Source organism: Lagopus muta, chromosome 12 (assembly GCF_023343835.1).
Source record: "Lagopus muta isolate bLagMut1 chromosome 12, bLagMut1 primary, whole genome shotgun sequence".
NCBI lineage: Eukaryota > Metazoa > Chordata > Aves > Galliformes > Phasianidae > Lagopus > Lagopus muta.
This window is the reverse complement of record NC_064444.1, coordinates 2,314,150-2,325,328: the sequence shown is the minus strand read 5'-3', so window position 1 is coordinate 2,325,328 and position 11,179 is coordinate 2,314,150. Positions and strand designations below refer to the sequence as shown.

The window sequence follows — 11,179 nt, the reverse complement described above, 5'->3', positions numbered from 1 at the left end:
GACCGTCTCTCGGGTTTTACGACATCGCGGCGGGCGCGCTTTACGGCAGGCGGCGGTCTGAGGGACGGCGGCGGGCGCGCTTTACGGCAGGCGGCGGTCTGAGGGACGGCGGCGGGTTGCGAGGAGCGGTTGCGCTTCGCGGGACCGTCGGGATGAAGCTGACCACGCAGGCTTACTGCAAGATGGTGCTGCACGGCGCCAAGTACCCGCACTGCGCCGTGAACGGGCTGCTGGTGGCCGAGAGACCGCCGGGGAGCCGGGGCCGAGAGCAGGCCGGGCCGCCTTCGCTATTCGTCGACTGCATCCCGCTGTTCCACGGCACGCTGGCGCTGGCGCCGATGCTGGAGGTGGCCCTCACGTTGGTACGGCCTCGGCTGGGGGGCCGGGAAGAGATTTCAGCCTGGGAGGGAGAACGGTGGGGTTGGAGTGCAGCCAGGCCTATGCTGCTCATAGCTAAGTGTGGGAGAGAGCTTGTGGAGTGGAGAGAGCCCCGAGAGCTGCACGCTGTGATCTTACATCTGCAAGGCTTCTCTGTGCACGGTGTTGGGTAGTTGTGTCTGTGTGGGGAATCTGCTGGTTTTAGTGTGGTGTCATGCTGGGAGAAATCCAGCCTGAAGGGCCGTATTGTGCAGCAGAAAGGGTTTTTCTTTCCTTACCTTGAAGCAGCATCACCTATTTGGGCATCACCTACCTTACATTGAAGTCAGAACGTGATACTTGTGCACATGTACCTGTTTTAATTCATTTTTATCAACTTCCTTCTTAATGGCAGCAGTTTGTCTAAACAGGAAAAGAAAATGAAGTCCCTTCATGCTGCACACATGGTACAATCTCATCCTGTGTGTCACAAGCTCACTCTTCATCTCTTATCTCCCCTGGGCAAAGCTATGGCAAGTTCACCCACATGCAGCCGCAGTCTTACAGTACTACCCCACAGCTTGTCTGCTGCTGCAGTCCCTCATAGAATCATGGAATCATTAAGCTTACAAGATAACCAAGATCGCCAAGTCCACCCTAAGCCATCCCACAGTGCCCACCATGTCCCTCAGTGCCACATCTCCACTGTTCCAGAACACCTCCAGGGACAGTGACCCCACCATTCCCCTGTGCCAGTGCCTCACTGCTCTTACTGAGAAGGAATTGTCCATGATATCTAACCCAAACCTCCCCTGGCACAACTCTTCCACCACATCATCAACATCAGCACTTCCCACGTTTCAGTTTTCAGCCTCAGCCTATGAGTCATGAAGACCAGGAGCTGTCCTGGATCATTGCTCCTTTCCACTTTAGGACAGTTGCTTTGTCAACAGCAGGGGCCAAAGGGAATGAAATGGGCTTGGATTTCATCTGAATGGGGATTTGTGGTGGGCCAGTGCCTCGTGAAACTGGAAGCAGGGAAACAATACTGTTCTGCTGTAGGCATCATCACCACACAGCTGAGGTGCTTGCATGATTTAAGCTGCAGGCTTTCTTACCCATTTTCAGACCTGTTATTAGCTGTAGGAAACTCACACCTCACTGATACCAGTAAGTACAACGAGATTTTGATTCACATAGACTTCCTAACCTGAGCAGTTCCCTCAGTTTAACAGATTGCTTCATCAAAAGGTACTTATTGGTAAACAAATTACTGCTTTCTCCAAATGCAGTTATGGCAAGGAAGCGTTAATGGTAAGATGTCTTTGGATTTGACTAAATACAGCCTTGAGACACTGGAATGCAGGCATGGTCTGAGTCCTGGCCATGCTGGTTTGCCACATGGCTGTGGAGCACACAAACCTGGCAGCCTCAAATGGATTTACATCAATGTAACAACACAAGAGCAGCTAAAGAGCATATGCTGCTGGTGTAGTTGTTTTCTGTCTGTCTCCACTTACTATTTTCTCTCTTATTTCTGGGAAAATGCAATAATTCTGCTTATAAATGCTCTGATGTAGGGATCACCTTTGCCAGAAAGGTTTGTTTGTCCTGGAGGTACAAATAATTGCTAGTTTCTAATGAGGTACTGGATAAGATACATGGTATGCTTGAAATCTGTAGAGGGTTTGTCTTTAAATCAATTCTTTCTACAGGATTTGGGGCAGTGAACTTCTACAGGCTTGTAGCAGTTGGGCAATCAGTACAGTGGGAAAGGCATTACATCAGAGGTGTGGTGAGAGAAAGACCAGCAAAGGTGCTATAAAGGAAGAGGAGAAGATTGCTCACCTGTACCAGAAGATTCCAGGGTCACAGAGGAAAGCTTCACCAAGCAGAGACCTCCAGGAAAAGACCCTTTTCTAGGGGCAGTCAGCCCTTAAATGAGGTCTAAGAGAGGTGCAGCCAGGATCCACCCCTCCTGGTCCCACACATGAATTGCCTTCACCTGTGCTGACTGGGTTCTTTCCCCAGGTGCTCAATCAGTGGTTCAGGCTTCAATAGTTCCCATACAAAGCTTTAGGCCTTCAGTGAAATATTCTGCTGTAGATCTTGCTGTAGGATCAGGTTATTAGAAAACAAATCCTGTTTCTTGCAAAGTCTGCAATACATGGCTACATCTGCAGGAACCAGCATATGAAATCATTATGGAACCTAAGAAATGGCGAGGCCTTAAGTGTTTGCTCGTTGTTTTTGATACAAAAAGGCAAAGCTGGGGAACCCCCTGATATTTCCCACGTTAATTAGGACTTAATAAAACACGTTGTAGTTTGCAGTCGCATTTGATGACTCTTATGGTGCTTGAAACACATCATTGGAAAAGAGCCCGTGGCCTTTTGCTCCCCTTCTTTAGTTAAACGAGGGCAAAGGTGTCAATAAACGCTGGCAGGGCAGCTACAAGTGAGCTTTTATCCCTGTAATGCTGAGAAGGAGAGCTCTCTTGCCCATCCTGTGCAATGTAACACATGATTGCTGAATAAACCAGTGAGGTTAGCACAGCTGAAAGTCAGTGCTTGTAACTAAAGTGCCTGTGTCCCAATAGGACTGAGGAGCTGTGGCAGGTTTGGTGGGACCTGGTTCTCTTCCAGCTCAGTTGCTGCTGTTGTTTGGTCAAGTCTGTGCACTGCTGATGCAGAACCAGATCCCTAAGTTTGCTCTGCTCGTATCTGACCCGAGTTATCCTGTAACACTGATGGAAGGAGCAGGCTCCAGATCTGATCTGAGCACAGCAGAACTCAGGGTATACCTGCCTGCAGACTTGGAGCTTCTGCAATTGCAAGTGCTGCTTTACAGCAGTCTGGGTACAAAGAATCAGCAAAAGTAGCTTGTATTAAACACCTGGGGTTGAGATTGGTTGGAAATTGCAGGTGGAAACACATCTGGAAGTCCAGGAGGGTTGTTTTGGGGGGTTGGTTTGCTTTGGTTTGGGGTTTTATCCCTCAGAGGGAACTGAGAACTCAAAAAGCCTTATTTCGAAGGCAGCAGAAGCTAATGTGGGGCTGAGGCCTTTAGTTTTAAAACAACAAATTATTATTATGACTGCTGTTAGTTATGACATTTTCGTGTCTGGGCTTCTGGCTTTAATGCCAAGCTTTCACCAATTAAAACCATCACTCTAAACCCTCAGAATGGGTTCACAATTGAAACAGCAGTTAACCCTCAGCTGCAGCACAGCCTTGATTTTACTGTGTAAATCCATGTCATCCCTTGTAGAGGAGGGATTATTCACGTGGCTTTTTTGTTGATGCAGTCTGATACTGTAATTATTGCTAGAAATGAGATTGATTTGACTTAGAGGGTCAGCATCAGATCCGATTTTGGAATCCATTTTAATACAGCTGTTGAGGTTTGGGGTTGGTTTTTTGTTTTGATGCATGCTCTCTAAGGACAGCAAAGGAAAATCCCAGCTGCTTTCTCTGTTTCACATGTTACCCTGTTTCTGTGTTCTCCTGCCTCAGTATCCTCAGTTCTAAGGAAAAGCCCTGGTAGGTGAACTTCAGATGTGCCTGTGTGTGTGTGCACACCAATACGAGTTCTGAAGCAATGGCAGAGGCACTGCAACGCTTCACTTCTTTTATTCACAGCCAGATACAGGATTTCCTTCTCATCTCCCCCCCCCCCCCAATACCCTTAAGCTTAATTGTTCCAATTACTTTTTCAGATTGACTCTTGGTGCAAAGAGAACAGCTACGTGATAGCTGGATATTACCAGGCGAACGAACGCGTGAAAGATGCCAGGTGTGTTGGTGCAGTTTTTCCTTCTGTTTGCTCTTTTCTCTTGTACTTTGCACTCTGCCAGCAGAAATCATCCTCGTTAACCGTGCGCGTTGATTAACTTTGACAACTGTCATCTGCTTTCGTATTGTCTTCGTGCTGCTGGTGGCTGCGGCCTTTGTTCAGGTGCAGAAACCTCAGGCTTTCCAGAATCACTCTTCTGTAGGGGATGCTATAAAAGGCCAGTATTTGAATGGCTGCCAGCCAGTTTAATTACAGTTGTCAGGGATATAGCCAAAATTTGCAGGCGTGTTTGCTTGTGCTGTAAATATCTTACAAGCTCAAGTGAATCTAAATAGCTGTTGGAAAGTCTTTTAGAAGTGACCTAACTCTTGCTAATAAAACTGCTTAATTGTCACTGAGTTCTATGGAAGGAAATTCTGACATGGCAGAGGCTCCCTCTTGAAATGTAGGATGATGTCAGTCAAGCAGAGATCCTTTTTTCTTTTTGTTTTCCCCAGGAATGGTCTTTTCCCCCTTCCCCCCCCTTAAAAATTATGAAATTAACAGTCAAGTGGCCACTGATGTGTATGTATATCACATATTTCTCCTTACATACATTAGGCAAATCCAGTATCAAGACTATTGAGGTTATACCATGCTTGTTTAAAGGATCATGCTGTGGTCCAGTTACTTTGCTCATGTTTATCTTTCTGTCTCAGGTATATCTGTGAGTAGTACTTGTGATTGCTTGGCTCCCTAGCAGGGATGCAGGCGTTGCCTTTTCCTTACGAGGGAAACAGCTCTGCTGAAGGTATTTTAAAGAAGATGCAGCTTGTCTGTTCCAATTGTGGTTTGAAAGACTGACGTAGGTTTGTTTCTTCCAACCCCAAGACTTCATCTCTGGCACAGTGCAGAGATTGCAAGCTTTGAAAGGGAGTAAAGGTTGTCCTTTAGAAGAAATCAGGTTCTGTGGAGCAGCTGGGCAGTGAATGAGCTCAGAATGGGGAGCACTCAGGTGGAGTTTCTCTGTAAAATGCCTGTCTGGGTTCTTGGTCTGGCAGAAGGAGGTAGAAGACCCCAAGGCCTTGGCTGTGCATGCAATCTGCTACTCAGAAATGCACTGCCTGGGCACAGACCGTGTGCTGAAGGGAGAAGGTGGGGCTTTCCTGGCTTGCTGTTTTCAATCAAGTGTAACAGCGAGGTGGTGCCTCCTTCTGGTTTGTGAGCAAGCTCTGTAATTTTCACAGCCCTTGAAGCACATTTCCTGTTGTTTTAAGCCGAAGAGTCACAGCTCAAATAACACCATTCTTTTTACCTTCTGCTGCAGTCCAACCCAGGTTGCTGAGAAGGTGGCTTCCCGAATTGCAGAGGGCTTTAACGATACAGCACTCATCATGGTAAATACTTCATCTTTCCTCTTTCTGCATCGTTCATCCTATGGCCATGACACCAGGCTACGTGCCATTCTCTGGATCTTTAATAGTGAGGCAACCAATTTGCCCTTTCCCCAGGTGCAGTGACTTGTAGCCAGTGTGGTTCCTAGGAACTGCCTGTGGTTAGCTCTCTGTTGTCTCAGGGGAAGTGGGGACCTTCCCTGTGGGAGGTTTGAACAAAGGCAGTGCATTTAGCATGATGGGCTCCTTTCCTGACTTCAGTTCTTGTCTCACGTAGAATCACAGAATGGTTTGGGTTGGAAGGGACCTTTAAGATCATATATGAAACAAATGGAGCCACCAGGAGTGCTGGTGGCTTAAACATGGAAAAGTCGTCTTGTGTGAAGGCAGATGAATTGGTATCAGGTGTCCTGTTAGTAATTTCTTTTTCAATTTCACCTCTTTACGTGGGATTTGGAGAAGGCTGAGGTGGTGTTTTTCTCTTGCACACCAGGTTGATAACACCAAGTTCACAATGGAGTGCCTGGAACCTGCCATTCACGTGTACGAGCTTCACGAGAACAAGTGGAGGTGCAAAGACCCACATGTGTGAGTAAACATCAGAGCTGGTTCCTTTGAGGGATGGGGAGGAATGGCCCTTAGTGGAGGAGGTGAAGGAGGTTTCCTTTGTGATCGTGACTAATTAGTGGTGATCTGGTTTCCTAGTGATTTCTGTGAAGATTGGAGTGAAGCTCAGAGAATTGCTGCATCTCTCTTGGACAGCAAGTCCTATGAAACACTCGTGGATTTTGATAACCACCTGGATGACATCCGGAACGACTGGACAAACCCAGAGATCAACAAAGCTGTCCTCCACCTGTGTTAGAAGGCTTCCTACTGACTCACGTTCCCACTACGTACTGAAGAGACAAAGATGATATTTTTGAATGTAAATAGAATAATATTCAGTACCTGGTGTGGAAAGCTGGAGGATTAAGGGTGACACATCACATTGCCAAGGGTGATGTGCCTATAAGCTGTTGAATCCTGGTCGTGAGGTTCATTGGCAGAGCTGCACACCGTCAGTTTCAGCTGTCCCTGTGGATGCCTTCCTGGTTGCAGTGAATGTTGCCATTCCTTCAAAACCAGAACGACTCCTGCTTATTTCCCCTTGTTCATATCACAAAGTTTTGACTAAGCTTTTGTACTTGAGAGAGAGAGAATAATTTTTAAAGATTTATGAAGATAGGTTTCAAAAAAAAAAAGAAAAGAAAAAACCAACAAACAGCAAACAAACCAGTTTTGTCCTCAGATGAGATATTTTGAGGTCAAATACCAAAAGTTAACTGTTTCAGGGTTGGTTTTTCTTTGGCCTGGCTGGAAATGGCCTTTTTTCACTGCAGCAAAATGCATTCTGCTGAGGATGATGTGCCATGCTCAGGTGTCACCTGATCTGCAGTGGTTTTGCATGACACAGCTACAGAAAATGCACTAGGGCTGTATTCCCAAATGCTGCAGTCATTTCTGCTGACCCTGGACACACAACCATAGTTACTGCCTGGAAAAGTTAAAACACAAAGTAAAATCGGATGCTCACCTCGTGTGATTTTTTCTGTTTGTTTTGATTTGAAGCCTGAAATGACGAGATTGAATGAAAGCTCTAAAACCCTTTTAAGACTACAAAAGGAGAGGGTGAAATACAGTATTGTTTCTATGCAGCCTTTTTTTTCTGTCTGTCTTTTATGCAGTTCTGATTTTCAGCTGGTATTCATTTAAGTAAGCCTGAAACACACCTCTGAGTTGAAGGGAGATGTCTGTATCAAGCAATCCAGATTACATTTTGTTCAGCTTTTAGCTGTCTTTCTGATTCTTGCTTGTTTCTAAGGGTAAGTTCAGTGGGCAACGAGGGAGCTTTGTAGCACTGTTTCCCTCCTATTTTAGGATGAAGATTTGAACTCAGTGGCTTTGTTTGCCTGCCTGCTGTGCAGCAATAAGTTGTGATGGGCTTCACAAGAAGCACGGGCACACAGTCAGCAGCAGTCTTTCCAAATCACTGAGTCTGATGTGCTGGCAGGAAAGGAAGAGAATACACATCTAGCTCGGAAGCAGCAAGATGAACACATTTTGGTGCCTTATGCTACACAGCCACAACTCTATTTCACACACTGAAACAACAAATCCTGGAAGCAGCCATGACCCAGCAGCTTAGGGCTGAAGTAAGCCCTGCAGCTCACCCTACAGGAGGAGGACTGTTGTCTTCCTTTGCAAACACCTCAAGTTCTGCCCCGTTGTTGCAGTGGCAGGTGTTGCCTTAACAGGACACTTAGCTGTGTGAGATGGTGAACCAGTGCTGCAGTGTAAGCTGAGCCACAGGAAATCCATTTCTCATTCTCTGTAGCTAGATGTCATAATCAAGCTTTGATTGTATAGATGCTAATACGGGCTAATCTCCCCCCCCTTCACCCTCTCAAAGTGTGTATCATCAGGCTGCAACCTGATGGAAAGGATGAATGCTGCCTGTGACCATCAAGCCTCATTGCTGGAAGGGGAGCAGCTTTCACTGCTTTGTCTTCACTTCGCTTTCATATGAGATGCTTTGAGTGTTTTGCCACCTGTAAGGACGCAGGCTAAGCTCAAGCAAAAGGAACAAGCACTGCAGTGCTCAGATCTTATCACGCCTGTCCTGTTTGCATTGAAGGTTGGACCAAAAGCAGCCATTTCATAAAGGCAAGGCGGCTTGGAGCCCCAGTGGCTCTTTGTGGAAGAATGAGGAAGCTGCCAGCTTCTGAAGGCTGTGTTCTCCTTCCCTGCTGATGTCCCCAGCCTACCTGTCAGAACAAATGCTGGTTGCCTGGCTGGCAGATCTACAGGATTCTTCAGAGGAACTCAAGGTAACTGCTTTTAAAACTTCTGGGGAAGGATTCTGCATCTCCACCTTGGAACCACCCTTACGTTTCGTTAGCAGTTAATGACGTGCAGGTCTAATTAGTTTTTCTTCCCTGAGAGATCTCAGCCTCACACAGACGGTGGTGAGGCACTGGCACAGGTTGCCCAAGGAGGCTGTGGATGCCCCATCCCTGCAGGCATTCAAGGCCAGGCTGGATGTGGCTCTGGGCAGCCTGGGCTGCTGGTTGGTGACCTGCACACAGCATTGAGCTCCTTTGCAACCCAGGCCGTTCTGTGATTCTATGATTTGCAGATGTGGTGTTTGTCCAGGCATTTAACTCCCAACTCTTCACCTCAGACCTAAGATGCTTGGAAATACGTAGATTCCAGTGTGTTTGTTGAGGTGTGTTAGAGTTGGGGTTTTTTTTCCTGCTTTCAACGCAGTATTTCAGAGCAGTAATAGACTCTGCAAGTGCATGAAAATGCCAGCACCAAGCACTTGGGTTTCTGACTGGGAGGATGTATGTTGTTCTTTGCTGGATCCACAGGAACGCTAACCTTGAATCCTTCAGTCACAAGGGGGAGAAGCAAAAGGCTTGAGCACGCTTTTTGTAAAGCCAATTCAGTTTGAAATCAAAGATGGGATCGATCTGAGGCCCAGGAACACAAGGAGTGCCCCGAGGCAGGACACGAGCTGCTGTGTGGCCCAGGGCACTTCCAGCCTTCTGATAGCAGGTCAGAACCTCCACGCACAGCCCCAGCTCGAGGCATCCAGAAGTGAACAGAGGGGGCCCTGGGGTGTTATTTTCAATGAGATATCTGAGCACATCAGAACAGGGAGAGCAGTGGCTGGCTGGGGCTCAGTCTGTGCTGGGAGTGATTTCTGCTGCTGGGGAACACACTGCATCCGTGTTCTCTGTGAGCTCATTGCTGTGTGCGTGCTTAGGACCTATTTTGCTGAATTAAATTCAGCAAGTGAAACGGCCTGCTGCTGAAGTTTCCCTTTCCCCCTCCTATCTGTCAGCTGTGCTGCTCATGGGAGATTCCCCCATCCCTGGCAGTGTGATAACAAGCACAGCCTTACTCCTGAGAGCCAAAGGGGCTGTGGAAGCAGGGAGCATCTCAGCTGGTGGGATGGAGAGGAGGTGAACCTCTGGGAGTTGACCCCGTGCCCCCCTCAGCTGTGTGGCAGGGATGCACACCCAGGGGAGGTGGCAGTGGCAGATGCAGGAAGCCAACTGGGGTCTCTTTGTTCCCTGGCTAGAAGCCTAATCCCTGCACTCTGCTGCTGCCCTTTGTGAAATGCCTTGAGATGCTCAGATGGAGGGCATTACTGATACGGGAAGAGCAGGCAAATGCTAATGGAAGAGGCTGTTAGCAGCATGGGCTGCAGCTTGGGAAATGTCCTCCAGGGGAAACGCGCTTAGCCTGCACTTCTGAGCTGCACCTGGGGTTTGTGCTGTAATTCAGCCCCTGGAAGAGCAGTGCTCGAGCTGCACACTGCTGCCTGCATGCTGCGGGGAGCTGGGCTGGATTGGGTAGGCGATGCTGTGAGGTTGCTTCCTTCCCATTCTACCACTGCTCTTTTCCTCCAGGCTTCAATTTGACTTCTCTGTCAATGCTTCATGCTCCCGTGCTGCGTGTTGTACTGCCTGCAGCCAGCCCTCCAGGGGCAGGCAGTGATTTCACTCCTCTTAAGCGTCAGCTCAGAGCTCCATTGATTTTGATTTTAATTCTTTACCATGGCTTTTAGACCACGTTTTCACCCAACCTTCCCATCCCCATCCCAAAGCAAACCCTCCCTGTGCGTTTTGCCTTGGTTTTGGCTGGCACATCATGTCCTCAGGGAGGATGGAGGCAGATTGCTGGCTGTGGGATGGAGCTTCCAATAACAGGACTGTGCAAGAGGTGAAATTGTTCCACGTTTGTGTGGCTGTGCAGAGTGCCCCAACTCAGCCCCTTGCAGCAGGGCTCGCTGCTTTCAAGTGCAGAGGGACAGAGGGGAGCAACCCAGCACGCAGCACTGGAGCTGGGTGCAGGAGGGAGCGGTGCCAGGAATGCCCTGATCTGCACAGCAGCAGCTCGGGAAGGCTGGAGAAATAATGTAGCCCTTCCTAGAAACGCACTCCAGAGCTTAAGAGCAGACCTAATTGAAAAGAAAAAAAATGTACAGAGGGGATAAAAGGGCAAGCTGGGCTCAGATTAACCTGGAGCTCAGCGAGCTGGGAAGCGGTGGCCAGGTCTCAAAGCCAATTCCCAGCCCAGGCCCTGTGCTACCTGCTGCCCCCATGCCCAGCAGGGCAGCAGATCGCTCTGGATGTGGTTCTGGCAGCAGAGCCCAGCACGCTCCAGCCCTGTGCTTAAGGTACGTGCTCGCTTTCTGCTTCCCTTTCTGCTCTCTGCAACAGCAGCCGTGCTGCTTCCTGCCTCTGTGCCCAGGCCTGCTGCTGTTACCCCAGGGGATTTTCTTTGGGATGCTTTCTCCTTTTCCAAAATGAGCCCGGCTGGTGGCTGAACCAAAGGGAACACTGTAAACGTGCCCAGGGCTGTTTGCCCCCCCCAGCCCGTGGGGAAGGCTGCAGAAAGGTGTCTCTGTGCCTTTCAGGTGTCACCGGCCCAGCTGGAGAAGTGCTCAGCCCACAGAGCTAACCACAGTTATTTTAGCTCGCTGCTGTTGCTGTTCACCTCCCAGCTGCAGCAAGGCAGCTCTGTCAGCTGCTCGCAAGGTCCTTGTTTCAGCAACAAACACAACTGCTGCTCCTGCCCCAGTTCAATCCAGGGCTCTGGAG

At 48.6% G+C, this 11,179-nt stretch overlaps 1 protein-coding gene and 1 long non-coding RNA gene across 2 annotated transcripts; one reads left to right on the top strand and one right to left on the bottom strand.

Moving 5' to 3' along the window:
- The first annotated feature begins 36 nt into the window (after positions 1–36).
- On the top strand, positions 37–7,222 carry EMC8 (ER membrane protein complex subunit 8). The gene is made up of 5 exons (XM_048958959.1): positions 37–362; positions 4,076–4,152; positions 5,459–5,528; positions 6,019–6,113; positions 6,231–7,222. The coding sequence occupies exons 1-5, from the start codon at positions 153–155 to the stop codon at positions 6,388–6,390; spliced, it is 612 nt and encodes a 203-aa protein (XP_048814916.1). The 5' UTR covers positions 37–152; the 3' UTR covers positions 6,391–7,222.
- On the bottom strand, positions 292–4,059 carry LOC125699439 (uncharacterized). Its single transcript, XR_007379561.1, has 3 exons — positions 2,206–4,059; positions 732–780; positions 292–400 (listed from the first exon to the last, which is right to left on the bottom strand). It is a non-coding gene; the product is annotated as an uncharacterized LOC125699439 (long non-coding RNA).
- Positions 7,223–11,179: the final 3,957 nt, after the last annotated feature.

Bases quoted from the DNA above. Each gene is read 5' to 3' on its own strand.
- EMC8 (XM_048958959.1), top strand. From the start codon at position 153: ATGAAGCTGACCACGCAGGCTTACTGCAAGATGGTGCTGCACGGCGCC. The intron at 4,153-5,458 runs GTGTGTTGGTGC...CTTCTGCTGCAG, and splicing joins GAACGCGTGAAAGATGCCAG to TCCAACCCAGGTTGCTGAGA. The intron at 6,114-6,230 runs GTGAGTAAACAT...CTGGTTTCCTAG, and splicing joins AGGTGCAAAGACCCACATGT to TGATTTCTGTGAAGATTGGA.